The 21,563-nt window shown below is 34.4% G+C and overlaps 1 protein-coding gene across 1 annotated transcript in view; it reads right to left on the bottom strand.

Annotated features, from left to right (window-relative positions):
- Positions 1-21,563, bottom strand: part of DPP10 (dipeptidyl peptidase like 10) — a 675,810-nt gene that overhangs the window by 141,674 nt on the left and 512,573 nt on the right. The window contains exons 6-7 of the mRNA XM_059927100.1: positions 6,977-7,029; positions 6,795-6,876 (exon numbers count right to left, since the gene is read on the bottom strand). Of these exons, the coding sequence (XP_059783083.1) occupies positions 6,795-6,876; positions 6,977-7,029 (135 nt within the window). The remainder of the gene's footprint in view (positions 1-6,794; positions 6,877-6,976; positions 7,030-21,563) is intronic.

The raw sequence follows: 21,563 nt of genomic DNA, 5'->3' as shown, positions 1-21,563 counted from the left end.
GTGTATGAGTATGCACATGTATATCTTATATTTGCAAATGCTTATCACGTATTTCTTGAATACATCTTAATGACAATTAAAATGATTACTTTTATACTGGAGAAAGACATACTTAATGGCATATGAAGCAAAATCATATTGATTTTTAGTAGGGGACATGAGATTTCAACAACATGTTTGAAAAATGCTACCTTAAACATCTGCTTTTAAACGAAGAAGGATTAAAGTCACCCTGGAAAAGTCAATAAAATTGTTCAAAGTGCTTACATTAATTAATGAAATTAATTAATTAGTTAAATTTTCATTAAATCTTAATGAAAACTTAAGCAGTGACACCAAAGAAATTGAAACTCTCCTAGAGGCAATGAACCATTGCTAATCACTTAAGATTTTAATACAATTTTAAGGTAAATCTCTAGTAAGTAAAAATGTAGGTGATGATAGGAAAGTTTGATAATTTTTATTTGTATTTAGAGAATTACCTAAACATTACGTTCTTCAAAAATATAGATAATAAAATGTAGAAAAGTGATTTCTCTAAACACCTAAATTGTGATAAATTAAGTAGCACACTGGATATTTTTAAAGCTTTATGCCATTGGAAGAATGGGTATGGTGATTTTATTTTATCCTGAATAGACTGAAAAAATACTAGCAATATCAAAGAAGGAGTCTATTTATGTTAAGTGTTCTTATCACACAAAAAATTGAAGAGGGCAGTAAACATCTTTTGGAGGTGATGGATGTGTTTATGCCATTGAAGGTGCTGATGGTTTCATGGGCGTATACTTATTTTCATCTCAAGTTTTATACATTAAATATGTACAGTATTTTGTATGTATTCAATGCAAAGTACAGCCTTTTGTATGTGTCAGTCTTTTATTTGTACTCAATAAAGTGGTTTAAATAAATTAAGAGTCTAAAATGAGATTATTTGCAAAAATATGTAAAAATATACATATAATATATGCATAATTTAATTTACTTGAATAAGTATTTATAAGACAATTTTTATTGTTGGGCTGCAAACAAATTTTAGATCTCAGTTTAAAACTTGATGTGTTCATCTCAAATATATTGTTATTTATCAAATCAGTTCTAGATTATCTAATGGCCTCTAAACCTAGCTCTCTGCCTTTAGACTCAGTTACCTACACTCTATTTTAAACTTTCCTGCCAGACCTGTATTTTCAGGAATGATTTCTTTTCATATTATGCCATCCTCAAAACCTCCTTTGGCATTCCATTATCCATGCAAACAACAGTTAGCCTTTCATTAATTTCTTATTAAATCTACATTTTGCCTTGTGCTAAGATGAATTTTATGAAGAAGGAAGGGGGGAGGAAGATGAGGGGAAGACAGAGGCAGGGAGAGAGAGAGAGATAAAAGGAGACAGAGAGAAAGAGAGAGAGAGGAGAGGGACATTTAGCATATTCTTTGTTCTGTCTGCTCTGGAAAAGACTATAGGTCAGTGGTGGAAGATAGCAATGTAAATAAATAATATAAAATACTGTAAAAATTTGAAATAAAATAGACCAATATTAGAATCTTGAGAAGTAAGCAATTCACTTAGATGTAGAAATGTTGGGGAAAAATTACCAGAGAAGAGGAGGGAAAGCATTTGACAAAGAGTTCTGACGAAAAGAAAACAATGGGTATAGAAGGGGAATCACTCGGAGCACAAAGCAGCCCTGTGTCACCCTCTGGAAATGACAGAGTTTGGTTCAGGTAGAAAAAAATCTGTGCTGTATTCTGTGATGAAGTGTCAGAAGTCAGATGATGTGACACCTTAGTCACATCTTGTGTGTCACATCAATGACATTGTGTGTCATCTCAGTGACATTTCATAACCTTGTGGGAGTTGCTAAGGATCTGCATTGTTAACCATATCTCTGCAGGTGTGAATTAGAATGGCTAGCAATTGAAGAAGGGACATTAGAAAATAAGCTGCAAAAATTATTTGGGGAACGATGATGAAATTCTGAATTAATTATGTTATTACATGAAAGGACAAGTGGGAATCAAATTAATAGCTATCATTTATTGAGTGCTTACTATGCTGTGATGGCTAATTTTATGTGTAAATTTGGCTGAGTTATGGTGCCTGACTGTTTGGTCAAATACTAGTCTGGCTGTGAAAGCAGTTTGCAGATATGATTAACATTTACAATCAGTTCATTTTAAGTAAGGAATAATGTGGCTGGTCTTTATCCAATGAGTTGAAGGCCTCAGGACTGCAGCTCAAGATTGTGATATTAAATCTTATCAGAGTTTCCAGACAGCCGGACTGCCTCCGTAATTGTTTGAGGCAGGTTCTCAATCTCTCTCTCTCTGAATACACATATACATATATAGCTATATACACTATTAATACTGTTTACTGGAAAATCTTGACTTGTGCACATTACCTATCTCATTTAAACCTCAAGCAAAACTGGGAGTAGTTATTTCTTTCATTTTTAAAATGAGCAAGTTTAAGCTTAAAGCTTTCAACCTTCCATAAGTCACAAAACAAAAAACAGAATCTGAGCTTGAATCGAGTTTTTTCTGATTCTAGAGAGTGTATTTTAATCAGTGAAATGTTTCTTCCTTCTTATGCTCAGACTTCATCTGATTTTCAGAAGCTTTCAATTCTTATGGTAAAATTATAGATAAGGTATATTTAATTTTTATATATGAATTTACATGAATTCATATAATTATATGACTTTTCAAATGTTCTACATTGAGTGATTTTAACTTTTATAAGATGAAGTTATTTTGGAAAGAAAAAGGCTATGCCCTCTTAAACCAGAATTCTTTTCAATTGAATGACTAACATATTTCTTCCTGCTTCAGTATCCACCATTTCTTTTTATAAAACATTTGGTACAGCTGAAGTGGTCTACTCACTGCCTTCTCTAAATAATACATGCTGTATTGTGTCAGGTTTTTTTCCCACAAAGTTGGCCACAACCAAACTGTTTTCCCCTACACCTAGTGTTACTAAAAAATTCTCCATCCTTTGAATTCTAACTCAGACCCTCTTTATAAATTATGTCCAATCTCTTACCTTTCTTCTCTATAGACAGGGATTTATTTTACAGCAAATAAAATTAGGGAGTGAGAATTAAGGATGAAAAAATCAATTGTCCTTAGTTTATAAACACTACAGGACTCATTAATTTAATGCAAAACTAAAGTATTGCAGTGGCTCATCTCTGGTATAATCATATTGCTGACTTTTGCTGATGGCTTCAAATAGTGACAAAGCCTGTCATATTCACATGAAATGGACCGTTAGCCATTTGCAGAGATATGCCCTTTAATTATATTGAGTTTATGTCTACTTGCACAAAAAATAACCTCAACAAGAATGGAACTTATCCCAAAATTTTCCCAAATGACTTTGGAAAATGCCATTACAAAGAACTTAGGCTTATTTCTCAAAAAAACTAGTAACACCAAAATTCCTGAAGAAGTTAAAATTCAAATGACACATTTTTTTTAATCTTTTTAAAACAATAAAAATTAACACCTCTAAAATACTATATGCTAGATACTTTTCAAAGTGCTTTGTATTTATACATTAAATACCAGAATAGCATTATTAGTAAAGCACTGCTATTGTCACCATTTTAAAGATAAGGAAACTAAGGCATGTAGAGATTAAGTAATAGTCTCAAAATCAACAGCTAGTAAGTAATAGATGAGAATTCAATCACCTGCAAAATGACCCCCATGAGAGGATCTATGATTTTTGTAAATTTTTAGTATTTTTATGATTTTCTCAAATATATTAAAGAATAAGGAATCAATAACAAATAGGAATCATTAAAGAAAATGCATACAACTAATACTACTTCCTTTAGGGTATAAAACTTATTTTGGCACAGGTGTAGGTTGCTCTCAGGCTTGGAGAAAAAGAGCCATTTAAAATTAATCAAAGTTTTATAGATTTTTCCTAAGGACTCCAGTGACACGAACATGAAGTTATTTTGGGTTTCTGTGTTCTAACATTTTGTGTGCTTAGAATTTGCCTCTGGCCTAATGGACCAGCTCTCTTGTTGACAGCAACAGAGTGAAGCAGTAGAACTACAGCGCCTGCCCACTTCCTGGTGCCCACCCAGCACTGTCCATCAATACACTGATCCTTGACTTCTCTGAATCAGACCTGCATCTTCATATCTAGCATATCTTATGCAGCTTCTGCTGCCACTCTTCAGGAATATCATAATGGAATGGATCTAGAGACAGCCCTACATAGGTATATTAAACACATGGTTTTAAATGTCTAAAATAGACACAGGATAAATGCAAACATACTGTCTATAATCTATGGGATTTGAACCATTGCAATATTTTTTCATTTTAAATTACTGGCTTGTTTTCTTCATAATAATTTAATCAATTCTTCAACCATTTAGTGTGGATAAGGCAGTGAATACACTGTGTTATATAGGATTTCTTTATAAAATGTAACCATAAAGTGCTCAAGAAGCTTCAGGTCTAATGTCTGGCAACTTTGTATATGTTTCTCTCAATGTTATTGGTAAACCTTTAAGGTTTAAATAATCCCAGTTAAATATAGAATATAATATTTAGAGTTATATAGAATGTAATATAAAGGAGGTCAAAAAGCACAGTCGAATGCTTTCATTTTACTACTGATGAAAATGAGGTGCCGAGAGGAAAAATGATTTGGTCAAAGTCACATAACCAACCACTGGCCGAGACTCTATCTCAGGTATATTCACGTCTAGAATATTTCGGGGTCCAGAAGTTTTTTAATGAAAAGATGCACTGTTTAGTTATAGTACATTATTCCACAGCCTTATTGTGATGTGAAATATCTGTTTCACCAATTAGTTTAAGAAAGTATTTCTTAGATTTATAAAATGGAATAAAACTAATAATATGCACTTTGTTAAGGAAAATATTTATATTTCCTAAATTATCGTAATGAGATGATGGTCATGGGAAACTAAAAAACATACCTCAACCCACTCAGCTGTTACTGAAGCAGCAATTCTAAGTAAATATAAGCAAACAAACAAAACTAGAGGATTCTAACTTCTGTTAAAGGTTAGGGTTAGGGTTGGTTGATCAGAATTATTAAAGGCAAATAAGATGAACATATTGATAAGAATATGAAGAATTTCAATTTACTAAAAGACGTATTTAACATTTAACCCCCTTCATTCTTAAAAGCATAGTTCAAATTATATAATGTAAAACCTACAGAACACTAAAAAGACCATATATCCACCATCACTACTAAGGAGTTAATGTCTTATGTACTTTAACTTATTTAACTTTAACTTATGTATTATGTAAAACATAATTATGTATTAAGATAGACCTAATAGGCACATATAAAACACTGTACCTATCACAGGGAAAACATTTATAAAAGTTTATATTAAGCCATTAATCAAGTCTTATCATTTTCTAAGTGACTATTACAAAGTTCTGCTTTTGAACTTTATAAAGTAGTTTCAAAACCAATTTCACATTTTTGTAAATTTAAAAACAAACATCAAAATAACCCACCTGAAATAAGAATATGCAATAAATTTAAAAAAATATTCTAACTAAATACTATTAAAAATATTACTATCAAATTGTTGGATCAAGATTAAGCAACATTTAGAGAAAATTCTATAGTCTTCCATGTTTTATTGGAAAAGAAAAAGAGAACACTAACATTATACTAGAAAGGATCAAATAAATTTAAAATTTGGCTTTTTGAGAAGACAAATGTGAAATTTATAAATATCAACCAAAGTTGATCATGAAAATAAAATACTTATAAATAATATTAGGAAACAAGAAAAAATACAGCAACAAATGCTAAGATTAAAAGAACACTAAGAAGTTATAAAAATATTATGCTAAAAATTTGAAAATTTAGGTGAAATGAACTCTGAGAAATGCATAAATTACCAAAACTTATTCAAAAATAAATCTAAACCTTACTGTTATAATCATAATAGAATACATTTTTAAAAATCTTCCCACAAGAAAAGAAACTACCTCACCATAAAAAGGCACATTCATAGGGTAGCTAGTGCAAGAAGAATTTAATAAATTAGAAAGCATAAAAATTGGAATGGAAGAAGCAATAATGTCATTATTAACAAATAATAGTCTGGAAAAACTAGGTGTTCGTGAGGATATGGAACAAAGGGGATTCTCACATTGTTGTTAGTAGGCATATAAACACACAAACAATTTAGAAATCAGTTTGGCCATGTGTAGTACTTTTGAGCACGCTCAAGCCATACAAGCAAGCAATATACCACTTCCTGAGCAATTTTCCCTTAAAGTCTGTATCCAGGCACCCATGAGACACAAGAATATCGTGAAGCTCAAACTGCTTTTACACATCAATCATTCCCTTTTTGAGTTTGTGATAATTCCAAAATATATGAGAAAAAAGTCTTAAGAGAACATTGTCAAGTGTCGACTTCCGTCTTAAATTTTTGCCATGAACAGTGCTTTAAGAATAAATAAAACTTTATGTAACAGAAATTTTACAGAACTAGGCCTTAGTATTCTTGGATCTCTTCCGGGTTTCATTATTAACTAGCAGTTTAATCACACATTATAAACTTTTTTCTTTTTAATTAATTGATAACATTATACTGGTACTATTTGATATATTCTTAAATTAAAATACTAGATAAAAGGTATTAAGGTAAATGAAAATCATCCAGTATAACAGGACAATTTTTACGAGAGCGGCTTCTGTAAGCGTTTCCCATAGGGCCCTGGCTGACAGTACTCAGTGCATACCAATGCCCGTGCTTACCAGCTGCTGCCCTTGGACGCCCCAGGCCGCATACTGCAAGATGGAGTCCTCTACTTCTGGAGGATTTAACTCCCAAACTTCCCTTGAAAAAAGGTAAATATTTTTACATGAACAAATTGACACCTACACCAACAATTGAGTTGGACAGTTGCTCATGGAAACCAGAAAATCAAAGAACTTACCTAGTGTGTATATTGTAAATCACATATGAAGCAGTATACGAATAATGAAAAATCTGAAAAAAAAAAGAAACGTTATAGACCCCAGTTTGGAATAAAAGCTCCATCTTAATGGGTATATATGTTTTTGATAAAATCCAGGAAATCTAAAATTGGTTTTAGAGAGAATTCAGAATGTGAAATATTCTAGTTCTGGAGTTTATTACCCTTTCTGAGCCTTACTGTAATAACCTCCTAATCCTTCTTTCTACCATCAATCCCATTCCTTATTCAATCCACTCTATATTTAGTATGATTCTGAATATTTTGCTAACTTGTTTAAAATATTCAGTGATTCCTCACTGCCTATAAAATAAAGTTCAAACCACTTCAATGATATTCAAGGGTTTTGGTATTTTGGGTCCTACACGTTTTCCCACCCTTATCACCCACTACTTCCTTTCACCTAGTCTACACTTCAATTACATTAGACAAATTCCTTCTGTATATCCTGAGTATCCTGAGCATCTCTCTCTCTCTCTCTTTTTTTCTTTTTTTTAGGACATCCTACCCTCACTCAGGTGAAAATTTCCCCTCCTTCCATTATAGCCTCTGCATAGCCTTCAATAGAAATCTGTCTCTCTCACAGTTTACTTTCGACTCTTAGGACAGTTCTCACCCTGTAACGTAAGTTAGATAAATATTTTAAGTACTTGTTTCTTTTTCCCACTAAAATGTTGTCAGGTCCAGGTGCGTATTACCATTGCATCCTCCACATTACCTTATATGGCGTCATGTTTGCATGCAACATGCAATCAATATTTGTTGAGTAATGATTCTGATGGGGAAAAACTCTTGCAGCTTAAAGTGTTTGTGGAGACAAAATGGGGTAACACCCCAATCACTTCATAGAAATAGTTGAAAATTATATGTTAAATAGTTGGTTGCAAGTATGTATCTTCAAGAGACTTCAGTGCCATCTTATAAAGAGACTTGTTTCTTTTTAAAGGGCATCTTCCCTAGGATCACCGCGTCCATGATGGAGTGACATTAAGGAACATAGTGGATGATGCAAAGATATCCCTATATTTTGGTTCTTACTAATTAAAGATGGTGGAATAGTAGAATACAGAGGAATGAGGAAAATTGCAAAAGACGGGTTAGGGAAAGAGATGATAAGTATGTGACATTTCAATGAAATTATTTTTCTCTAAGCTATGTGGATCTAGTGAAGAAAATGTTTTCCATCTAGCTATGTTCAGTTATTATTTGCAAGATTTACAGAACTTATGTTGATACTTCCATTTTTCAGCATGCAATTATAAAAGTTTCTTTTATTCCTGTAGTGGATGTACGTTGCACATATATAATACTGTCAATTGAAACTCCCTAGAAGTCAAATTGTTACTTCTCACTGCAATAGCTTCAATTAAACATGATTGGCCACATATTCTGTAAAGCAATACTAGTGTTCTCTCTTTGCATTGAAATTACAATCCTTCCCCCATTTGTTATAATATTGTGTTTTACAATGAAGCTTTATTCCCACATTTCTTTTGGAATAACTATTAAATCTGAGATTGCCTTCACTATAGAGTCAAAGAAGTGAAAATAATTTTTCCTGGTGTCTATTTTGGCTTTCATATTGTGTTCTATAAAATTCCATATTTGACTACAAATTTTAAATCTTGAATTTACTACTATAGCTGACAAAGAGGTGAGAAATGTGACCACCTCTATAAACATTTTTTTTCAACTCAGAAAGTTCTGCTGCCAAAGCAAACTGCCAAGTGAGCACTTGGTCTTCAAAGCAGACAAACGTGTCAATGATGTTATGGGTAAAAAGAAACTATTCATCCCATCTGTTAATCACCTAACACACTGTACCTGAATTCTAGGCTCACATCCATCTTGAGAGAGAGTTCCTGTGCACTACTGTTTTAGTCAAAGCAAGCCAAAATAACCACTGAGACAAAACTGGATGGATATAACCATTGAATTTTGGTCTCTATCATATTTATATAATATAGAATTATAGAGGTTGCTGGCTCTTCTCAATGTATGAATCCAAAGAACTTAGACGGTCTCCCAATGATGGGATTTAGAGAGAGGGATATATAAATCCACTTTCTGCTTTGTAGTTCTTAGCCTAGTACAGCATTTGTTTCTCTCAGCTGGTATGCTGAGATGGAAGATCACAATAAAGAATTTAACCTCACAGATACAGAGAACAAACTAGTGGTTGCCAGAGGGAGGAGGGTCAGAGATGAACAAAACAGGTGAAAGGGAGTAAGAGGTATAAACTACCAGTTATAAAATAAGTCACAGGGACGTAATGTACAGCACAGAGAATATAGTTAATAATACTGTATGTGCATAAACTATAAAAATATTGAATCACTATGTTGTATACCTGAAACTAATATAATATTGCAAGTCAACTATACTTTAATTTTAAAAAAAGTTAATCCTGCCTAACCTGCAAACACATAGCAAACAAGTTGCAGAGATTTAGCCTCAACTATAGGTTCCCTACAAAGCCAGCAGCTTGCCATTTACAGGTAATTAGAACCTAGCCCTTTTTTCTTAGCTTAGAACTCTTTCCACTAAATCCACTGTCCCTTGGCGCGTGTGTGTGTGTGTGTGTGTGTGTGTGTGAGCGTGTGTACTCCCAGAAGATCTCAAATACTTTGTAATTTTCCATAATTAAAATTCCATTGTATGTCCACCACAGAATGTAAAGAGTATAAGGTAGGAGAGATTTTCAACAGGGTTAGAGGTAGACATTTCTTTATGTTTGTTTGCAAAGTGTTGCAGAGATTTTGAAAGATTTTCAAGGAGAATTAGACTTAGCTTTACTGAACATCTGTATTGAGGCACATTGGGCTAAATTCAGTCTGTGTTAATCTGCATCTCTCTCTCTTTCCTTCCTTGAATAGCATTTCTATTCTTTTTTAACACTCCTCATTTCCTTTTATCCTATGTTCCTCTTCTACATTGGCTAGGTAGGTCTTGTTTTACGATGAGAGGATAAAATTAGAGTCCCTAATGTTAGAAACAGTCTTTTTCCTATAATGATTGGCTGTTGCATAATGAACTGAACATCTGATGAGATCCTTGGGCACAAAGACATTTCACAGTCAAAACTTACATATTCATCCCATCTCTGCAAATGATGTTCCACTGCTTGTTACAGAGCGTGAATAGTTATGGCAAAGGTAGTGGGTGTGGGGCAAAATTGAGATATACTATGTAAAAACTTGATCAGTGCTTACTCCTGGAAGCTGGACTTGAGATGACATTCAGTCTCATGATGCCAAAATGTATTGGGAGGTACAGAAAGCATCATAAGATCCTGCAAACCAATCTGATCCCCACCACCTCTACCTTACTTTAGGACCCTAATAAGAGCCTGATTACTAAATGTTAATCACCATGAGTGGTATAACTGATTATCGTTATTTGCTATAGTTATGCTCTATAAGTCATCTTAAACACTGAATTAGCAAATACTGAATGATTGCTCCTGGGAGAAATATAGGGTTAGGTTCCTGTGGGTCTCTGGTTACATTTTCATCGACCAATCAATACATACCATCTTTTCACGTGTTTTTTTATGCGAAGACACTGTATCTAACACTAAATACTGTTGATTCATTAGCATTGAGCTCATGGCCAACAGTACTGTAACTCATGCCTGAATGAAGCTTACCTAACACATGTTCTTTCTCTGTAAAGCACATCACAGCCTTCCTGCACCTAATAACACTGGACAGCACTTCAGCACTATGCTTGGGAACATTTTAAACAGCAAAATCATCAGCAAAAAGCACAAACATTTTTGAAAAAATAGCACTAAAAGACCATGAAAAGGACACTAATTTACAGTATGAAAGCTGGAACAAGAAGGCCTTGCATCACCTTCTTTGATCTCAGCTGGGAAAGTGTGCATCAGGCAACGCAGATGTTCTGCTGTTCTGAACATGTTTGTGAATGACTGAGAACATGCAGCAAGTATGGATCTTGAAGTTACAAATACAATTTAAAAAATAGGCATGTTTGCAATTCCAGAATCCTTAAAAAACGAAGACTACCTGTACACATAACATAAACAGCATGAGATATTACTGGAAGAAAGAAAAAAAAAAAACAGGCATATTTAAGAAAGGCCTGCCAGAACTTAAACACAAGAAACATATAGCAGTTACCCATAGTGGTGGTGCTCATGTTCTGCAAATGAAAACTAGCTACATCCATTCAGTTATCAAATGTCTGTTAAGCAATCTTTTTGACACAGGCACTACACTAGGTACCATTCCAAAAAAAAATTATTATGGGGATAAAACTCATTTTTAAAAGAGAGTAAAATACAAAAGAGTATCAATTGATAATTTTTATTTACTCCTGTATGTTGTCTATCTGTCAGTTTATAAACATGTGTTGAATACTAATTATATGCAAGCTTGTAAGTTAAGTACCTTGCCAAATGCAAAGACTGTAATAAACATGACCCCTGCCCCCGAGGAGCTCTTGATCCATCTGGGGTGACAAAGTTAGGAAATATTTTATTAGTATAAAGGGCTCCAGTTGCAGGTCTTGGTTAAATTAGAACTTGCAGATTATAAACCATAAGCTTTCCAAGAAGCAATTAGTAATCTGTTTCAAGCCTGCAATCATAGGGAAGATAACAGTTGACTTTGGCATTGAAGGAACTAATATAATTATTGAATTGAGTATTTACTATATACTGGACTCTGCTGAGTGCTCAACATATATCATTGATGTTTAAATCGACCTCAGGAAGTAGAAACTGTAATTCATAATTCATGTGATAGGCTCTGGAAGCAGTGAAAGTTTAAGTAGGAGACAGAGCCACAATTTGAGCCTACGTCTGTCAGATTACAACCCATATTATGACTTAATCTCTCTGTACTCTCTCTGTTAGGGAGCTGGGACAGGAAGCATGACTCCAGCTTTGCAAAAGATTTATTTCTGGAAGACCTTTTAAGGTACCACCCAAAGATTTATGGACACGAGTAGGCATGAATTAATTGTGATTATCACAGTTAAGAGATTTCATTGAAAGATGATCTAATATATCAAATTAAAAATGTAAATCCCCTTCTCCTTTAGCTTTTTCACATTATTTTCTTGGAATATCATTTATTGCCTAAGACATCTATGGGGATTCATGTCAAAGAGAGTTACACTTACAAGAAAAAAGAACAGGGTGCTTTAGTAATTTATGCTTAAAACAGAGGCTTAAATCTCTGGGTGCCGAACTTTTCTGCACTGCAGTTAAACTGCCGAATTGGAATAAATAGCATACTTTTTCATGGCCTTGAGAATATTTAAAATAGGATTATGGATTTGCCATTGACTCAAACAGTTAGGAAAACTAAACTATGAGGAAGCAGGTCTCTGAATAAATAGTATTTATGAAAAAATGGTAGTGAGAGAAAAGATAATGTAGACAAAAGGGTGTTTGTTTCTCTTGGAAGTAAGTGGTATAATGATGCCAAGTTTGTTCTAGGATAATGGAATACCTTTCACGATGAGTAAGTAGTGGTTCTGTTGTTGGAAGTTTTTATCTTTATTATGCAGTGAAAAACTAGACCATCAGGTAGGATACTCTAATGTAGTAAATACGGTTCAAAAAATTACAAGATGCAGCTCTACAAAAATCCTTCTAAGACATTGTATTAAAAAAGGTTTTGTGAACATTGTGAACAACAAGTATTGGTAGAAAGGGAAAATAAATATGGGAGGGAATTTAAGGTATAAGTAACATTTGTCAATATTTTAGTCTACTTTCTTTAATCTTTAAGATTGACATATACACACTACTATATATATAATATAGATAACAAATAAGAACCTACCGTATAGCACAGGGAACTCTACTCAATATTCTGTAGTGAACTATATGGGAAAAGAATCTAAAAAACAGTGGATATATGTATAACTGATTTACTTTGCTGTACAGCAGAAACTGACACAACATTGTAAATCAACGATACTCCAATAAAAATTAATTTTAAAAACTTACATATGTTGATAAGATCATTACTGACAGGTTTTACCATCTATGTCAGTGTTTCTGGGGATGGACACACCCCAGAGTTTCCTACTCTGACATTTTCACTGATGTCATTCCCCTTGATCCTCAATTTGAAAGTGGATAAAAATGTTTTCTATGTTTTCTTCTTTAAGAAGTTAAATAGTACAATGCTTGGTGTCAGTCTATTTACCTCTTGTAAAAATAAAATACAGTGTGTGTGTGTGTGTAAAAAAAAAAAAAGAAGAAGTTAAATAAAGGACCCTGTCTACAAAAAAAAAAAAAAAAAAAAAAAATACTATCCATGCAGGATACACAATTGGTAAACCCATGATTGGAACCAAGATCTTACACATTCCAAACATGCAAGCATTGTTTTAATGTGTTACCACATGGAAGAACCATGTAAGATTCTTTCATTGTATCACCATTATGGTAAGTGGCAGACATAGTAAAATACTCAAGATGGTGAGACTAAATATAAATGATGCTAGAGAAGATAAAGTTTAGCTGTTGTTTAATTCAGCTCTAATTTTGGCAAAATCTATATAAAACAAATAAAAATAAATTTGCTAATTAAAAAAAAAAACAGACTATCTGCCACAAACCCAATTTAGTCGTTCTGTTAGCCTATAGGCATCATGATGCCATCATCACACAGGATATACAGTAATATTTTGACTTTTTCTTACTTTATTTGAGTCTAGCAGGCTTCCCATTTGGAAAAGATAGGATATTGTTTTGTTTGTTTTTAGTATTCATAGTGTATTCACTCTGAGTTGAAATACGATACTGTCAGCATACTATGAAAGTGAACAACCTAATAAGAAATTATATAAGGTAAACATGGTTTCATTTAAAACATTTATTTTATTTAAGAAAATGGATGGCTAATGACTCAAGTCTTAAAAGCAGATGACAAAAATTACCTGGGCATCATTTTTCAATTTTGTGTAGGATTATTGTGTCCAGGATATAACCCAATGACTTGCAAAGTAAAAGCAGCCAGCATGAGAAGAATATACTTCATTATACAAGAGATCTTTGAGTGAGAGGAATAAATCATTTTCTGATATATTTCCTGTTAAATACATTAACTGATCATCATAGAAAAACCTCCTAGAATTGCTCTCAGAATGTAGTTCACGAGATGTTGCCTATAATACAAAATTTCATTCCAAAGAAGCTCCCTAGCATCAGTTTTTCAATTATCCATACTTAACATGTAATTTTCACCATAATATACTGCTGACTAAAGTACCAACCTCATTGACAGTGCCATCCTTTGTAATAAAATATTTTCCCGTACCAGACCATTCTGTATTAATTAATGCAAATAAGCTACTTTCACACCAACTGGCATTAAACTATTTCCTATGTCCCAATATTAAAAATATCTGGTTTGATAATGTGAATAGCACTTAAGGGTCAACTGCTGACAGTAGTGCAAGTAGGTTTTCAATTTGCACTGCAATAAATTTAAATATCATCTAACTACCCATACAATAGATTTCTCTATAGCATGTCAATGAAGAAATAAATATATTATTGCAGTAGGACAGTGTGAGAGACAAAAATCTCAAACTTCTTCTACTGAGTACTAGAACTTGAAAGACAAGGATTAAAATTATTGATTCAACAATACTTGAAGGTATTTGCAGGCCCTTGTTGATTGAACCAAGTATGTAACTCAGGAAAGTCGTCATTTCATTCCCCAACAACTTTGATGAAAAGGTTCCTTCTTTATTTCAATGGGATCAAGTCCTAGCTTCTGTTTTCTTGAGCAGGTTACTTAAAAATTTTACTTTACTCATCAGGAAAATGGAGAAAGCAAGATATATCCAACTGTTTCCTAATAAAGAGTATAAGACAAACCATAAGGAAATTATTCAGTTATCCCATGAGGCTAAGCCGAAACTCAAATCAAAACCAGGAAAACTCAAATCTATTGTAATCGAAATTTTAAAATTTCTTTAATAAAAGTCTTACTATCAAGCAGGAAAGGAAAACAACCATAAAATTAATTGTATGCAGTTTTATTAGTTACTTTTTGCAACACTATCCCCCATAAGTAATTAAGAATCATTTGTGTTGAATAATTTAAAAATATTAGAGAAAATATTCTTTTCAAATTTTCAAATTTCTTTTTTCAAATTTTCAAATTTTCTTTTCAAAAATTATAAAAATATAATTTTCAAGAATATATGATAATTTATGTAATTATTTACGTATTAATAGCTACTTAGGTTGAGATTTTTCACATATGCAAAATACTGAGATTATTTTCATTGCATAGTTACACATATCCTTAGGATACATTCCCAGAAGTAAAATTTGTAGATCAGAAGATATGCACATTTTACATTTTGCTTCATATTACCGAATCATTTTCTAGAAAGATTATAAACAATTCATAGTGCTATGTGCTACACAAGTATCTTATTTTTTCTTTAATGCCACAATAAAATAATGTTACCCATTGTGCTGATTTGGATTGAGTGGCAAAAACGAAAACAAACATCATTATTTAGACTTGCAGTCTAATTATGATTAAGCCTGAATATTTTGTCATAAGCTCTTAATGCTCTGTACTTCTTCATTTGTTACTTATCTATCAATGGCTTTTCTATGGCATTGTTTGTCTGTTCCTTGTTGATAGCTAAAAGCTCTTTTTATATTACAAAATGCAAATGTATTTTCATGAATGCAATAATTATTTTACCCAACTAAAGTTTGCCTTTTCTTTCCCTGTGTGTGTTTTCTACAGAGAAATTTTAAATCTTTATGTGATTATTTCTAAAAGCTATTTACTATTTCAGACCCTAGAAGGGTGCCAAGAGAAGCTTCACTAACTCAACATTTTAAACTTTAAACAATATTCTTTCTAGTACTTCTCAAGTCTATGATCTCTTCAATCCACCTAAAATTATTTTTTGTTTAAGGGGTGAAGTATAAATTCAGTTTTGTTTTTTTCTTCCCCAAATAACCAGGTAGTTCTCCAATATAACTGATTTGTAATTTATCTTTTTATTTAATGTACCTCCTAAATTCCTTATATAGCTTTGATCTTTTTTTCTGACTAGAATCACTGTAATACAACTTTAAAGTACATTTTAACATCCAAGAAGGTTAGCTCATTTCATCTCTTTTATGACATATATACACTCTAAATCCTGCCTATTTAAGTGCAGGTTTAGTCTTTTGATTAAATTCTAGTTAAACCAAGAGGATAATTAATTATTGTCAAATAAAAATTTTATTGTTTATTAGTTTCAAAAAACTCTTGAGTCCATTTCTTAAAAGATATTTTTATTGGTCATGAACATAATTTACTTGTTAATGTTTTCATTTAATGTCTTCTATCATCATAAGCATGCAGAGTAGTGAAATAGTGAAGACTGCGGGTTGGGTGTTAAAGTGTCTCTGTGAATTGTTTGTTTGGCTCAACATTTACTGTGCAAACTTGAGTAAGTGACATAACTTTGCCTGTTTCCTAGTGACGGAAATATCTTCAAGAAAAATCAATGATTTTCTTTCAAAGGATGGGAAGTTATAGGAAAGAAAGCCCAGAAATAAACCCATGCACCAATGGTCATTTAATCTATGACAAAAGAGGCAAGAATATACAATGGAGAAAAGACAGTCTCTTCAATAAGTGGTGCTGGGAAAACTGGACAGCTACATGTAAAAGAATGAAGTTACAACATTCTCTAACACCATACACAAAAATAAACTCAAAATGAATCAAAGACCTAAATGTAAGGCCAGACACTATAAAACTCTTAGAGGAAAATATAAGCAGAACACTCTTTGACATAAATCGCAGCAATATCTTTTTGGATCTTTCTCCTAGAGTAATGAAAATAAAAACAAAAATAGGGGCTTCCCTGGTGGCACAGTGGTTGACACTCTGCCTGCTAATGCAGGGGACACGGGTTCGAGCCCTGGTCTGGGAAGATCCCACATGCCGCGGAGCAACTAGGCCCGTGAGCCAGAATTACTGAGCCTGCGCGTCTGGAGCCTGTGCTCCGCAACAAGAAAGGCCACGATAGTGAGAGGCCCGCGCACCGCGATGAAGAGTGGCCCCCGCTCACCGCAGCTAGAGAAAGCCCTCGCACAGAAACGAAGACCCAACACAGCCAAAAATAAATAAATTAAAAAAAACAAAAAAACAAAAATAAACAAATGGGACCTAATTAAACTTAAAAGCTTTTGCACAGTAAAGGAAACCATAAACAACACAAAAAGACAACCCACAGAATGGGAGGAAATATTTGCCAATAAAGTGACCAACAAAGGTTTAATCTCCAAAATATATAAACAGCTCATGCAGATCAATGTCAAAGAAACAATCCAATCAAAAAATAGGTGGAAGATCTAAATAAATAGATATTTCTCCAAAGAAGACATACAGATGGCCAAAAAACACATGAAAAGATGTTCAACATCACTAATTATCAGAAAAATGCAAATCAAAACCCCAAGGTGTCACCTCACACCAGTCAGAATGGCCATCATTAAAAGTCTACAAACAATAAATGCTGGAGAGGGTGTGGAGAAAAGGGAACCCTCCTATACTGTTGGTGGGAATGTAAATTGATACAGCCACTATGGAGAACAGTATGGAGGTTCCTTAAAAAACTAAAAACAGAACTACCATATGATCCAGCAATCCCACTCCTGGGCATATATCCAGAGAAAACCACCATCCAAAAAGATACATGCACCCCAGTGTTCACTGCAGCACTATTTACAATAGCCAAGACACAGAAGCAAATTAATGTCCATTGACAGAGGAATGGATAAAGAAGATGTGGTACATTTCTACAATGGAATACTACTCAGCCATAAATAAAGAATGAAATGATGCCAACTGCAGCAACATGGATGGACCTAGAGATTATCATACTAAGTGAAGTAAGTCAGATAGATAAAGAAAGACAAATATCACATGATATCACTCATATGTGGAATCTAATTTTGAAAAATGATACAAATTAACTTATTTACAAAACAGAAACAGACCCACAGATTTCAAAAACAAATTTATGGTTACCAAAGAGGAAACATGGCGGGGAGAGATAAATTAGGAGCTGGGGATTAACGTATATATACTACTACAGATAAAAAGATAACCAACAAGGACCGACTGTATAGCACAGGGAACTCTACTCAATATTCTGTAATAACCTATATGGGTAAAGAATCTGAAAAAGAATGAATATATGTATATCTATAACTGAATCACTTTGCTGTACACCTGAAACTAACAGAACACTGTAAATCAACTATACTCCAATAAAATTTTTAAAAAAATAAAGGATGGGAAGTTACTGAAGGTGTTAATGGAGAAGAACTCTTATTAAGGGTAAAGGTTGTAGGTTGAAAATATTTGAGAATAACTAACCCTGGGATAAAAATATAGGCAGACATCCATAAAAAATTAATGTGCTTTTATATGCTGCTTACGAAAAATGACCTGAATTCTAAGCTGATAGGAAATATTTATTTTTCAAAGGAAACAGAAATTGAGACAAAACTTTACAGAACAATTACTCTAATGGTGACAATAATATCTGAGGAAAGTTGTCATCCCACATAGCAAAGGTAATGCTCCACTGACTTTCAACATAAAATCCCTCTGACACCTCTATTTGTAAGATTTCTGATGTCATGAAAATCAAATATATAAAGAATTGACTTTCAATCTCAATCACTTCATGTGTATTCATCTGGACTGGCAAGTGGCCCATGCCAATCTGATTACTACTAAAAGCAGAACTTTCTTCCTGAAGGGGCCAAATCTTTAGCCCTGAAGGTCAACCAAACCAACTGAGCCTTGAAAATGCCACACAGATCATCCAGAAACCATCAGGTAGAGTACGTACCGGAGCCTAACGTTCAAGAACAGACCTTTTCTCCCTCTTAGCAAGCTACATGCTGTAAGTATGTAATACTTGCAAAGGGGAGCTAGTACATATGATTTATACCAAAAATCAGAAGATCAGGGCAAATTGTAAAAAAATCAACTATGTGGGTCTGTTTTCTTCACTTCTGTGCGCACTTTTGCTTGATTCCAGAAGCCCGGTGTTGCACTTTGACTAATTAGTATCTTAATAATCCAAATTATCCTTCTCTTCTCCCCTTTTAAAAAAAAAAGTATTCTGATGTTCTTTAAATTTTCTGAATCATAAAAATCATTAGAAGATTTTTATAAAAGTATGAATTCCAGGAAATCACCTAGGAGAGACCTTGAAATCTGCATTTTACTGTGTGCCTCCAGTCTTCCTTTTTGTCAGGCAGGTTTGGGAAATGCTGCTCTGCTCTATGAAAATTCCCATTGTTTACAGCCAAGGTGACTGAATAGAAAAACTGGAGGCTGTAGAAGTTTCATTATAAAATATGACAAAAGGGCTTCAGAGTCAATGTTCTTCCCTAATGTGAAATTAATCATCCTGTTCACTTTAGACTACATTAAAGAAGTTATTCTGATAAGCAAATGTAGAAAGTTTTAAAATCACCTCCCAATGCTGTATCGTGAGCAGAATCTATTGATAGAAGTACACAGGTATTAAATACCATTCCTGGTTCAAAGAAAGAAGAAGCCAGGCTCAGGGTAATAAATACTTGACAGCAGGTATTACACACTGAGCTGTGTAAGGAAAATGACCCCTTTAAGTAACATTGAGGAAGGTGCTGTATTTTCCTTTACTTAAGAATTATTCCTAATTGAGGCTTTGAACTTCTGAATTAGATATAAGAGCCCACATGTGAGAAAACAATCACAGTTTTGACTAGGATTATGAGAACATAGCACGGGGAATTCAAGAAAGTATCAGAAGATACTGGACAAGTAGATGACAAAAAATTGGACAAAAAAAATATAATTTTCTCAATGACGTGGTTAAGGGAACTGATGTGCTATTGGAATTTATGCTCAGCAGCCTACTACATTTAAATTCCAGTGAGCTGCATTTTGGACAGGGGGAGTTTTAGGTCCCATATCTGGAAAATAAGAACGATAATGCAACCTACCTCGCAGGCTTGTTGTGTAGATTAACTGAGATAATGGTTGTGAAGTCCTTAGTATATCTTAAGTATTCAATAACCATTATTATTATTGTTGTTGCTGTTGCTGTTGTTGTTATTATTAGGATATCATGCTTGAAATAATTATATGATTAATTATTTAGAGCCTTTATTACACATTGCCAATTACCTTAGTCATTGTAAACTACATTTTTGTTTTATAAATTTATTTTTATTTACTTATTTATTTTTGGCTGCATTGGGTCTTCGCTGCTGTGTGCGGGCTTTCTCTAGTTGCGGAGAGTGGGGGCTACTCTTTGTTGCGGTGTGTGGGCTTCTCATTGCAGTGGCTTCTCTTGTTGTGGAGCACGGGCTCTAGGTGTGCAGGCTTCAGTAGTTGTGGCTCACGGGCTCTAGAGTGCAGGCTCAGTAGTTGTGGCACACGGACTTAGTTGTTCTGCGGCATGTGGGATCTTCCCGGACCAGGGCTCAAACCTATGTCCCCTGCATTGGCAGGTAGACTCTTAAACACTGCACCAGGAGTCTATACATTGTTTTTTAATTATACAGTTTTCAGGTAAGTCAATTATCTAGATAGTCTTAGACACATTTTGACTCCTTAAACTCTTACAATATTATGGTAGTTGGAAGAGATCAGAATGATGGAATGGGACGATGTGGAACTCACCTCCCACCACAAAGCATCAAAAATACATCTACCTATGGAACCATTCTCACTGAAAACTAACTGGAGACTGGCAGAAAGACTCCTATACACCAAGGTTGTAAGAAAGATCCACACACAGTCTGGGAGGAAGGGAAGAGGAGCAATCAGGGTGGGACCTGTGCTCCTGCAAGGGGACACAGAAGAGGAGGGGGATTACACGAGCAGGAGGGCTGTAAAAAATCTAGACTTCACTCGTGAAGAGCAAGTGCACACTTGCTTACTCCCAAAACAGGGGAGAGAAAGCAGACTGAAATAGTACAGGACACTGGCAGGCTTCCTGCAACTACCCTGGTGCACACCCCAGCCTGAGTAGAGTACCACTCTGGTCCTGGTTGCTTCACAATGCAGCTCCACACTAGGGTGAGGGCTGCAAGGGTAAGGGGACTGCTCAGTTGTGAGGGACAGAGCCAGCTCAGAAAAAGAACAGCATCTGAACAAGGTGTGGGCAGCCATTACTAGCAGTCCCTGAAGCAGCACATCAGAAGCAGCAGGGAACTTTGACTAGGAGCAGGACTGCTACAGCCCATGCCCACACCCATGCCAAGGGTCTGCTCCAGGCCCTCTTGCTACAGCACTAATCCCCTCCGGGGCAAATGTGTCAGTGCTGGAAGAGGGGAGAGCACACACTTAGAGGGAACAGAACCAGATTGACCTGCCCCTCAGGGCTTCTGCTCCAGCAACTTGGGACCCAACCCTGCCCCTGATAGAGCAGTGATGGCCATGGAGCATAGGGGAGGCCCCAGCTCACACCTGGCTCTGGATCTAGCTCCTCCATCTCAGGCCCCACCTCCTACCAA

Source organism: Balaenoptera ricei, chromosome 7 (assembly GCF_028023285.1).
Source record: "Balaenoptera ricei isolate mBalRic1 chromosome 7, mBalRic1.hap2, whole genome shotgun sequence".
Lineage (NCBI taxonomy): Eukaryota > Metazoa > Chordata > Mammalia > Artiodactyla > Balaenopteridae > Balaenoptera > Balaenoptera ricei.
The sequence above is the reverse complement of the archived record's forward strand: the minus strand, read 5'-3'. Positions and strand labels throughout refer to the sequence as shown.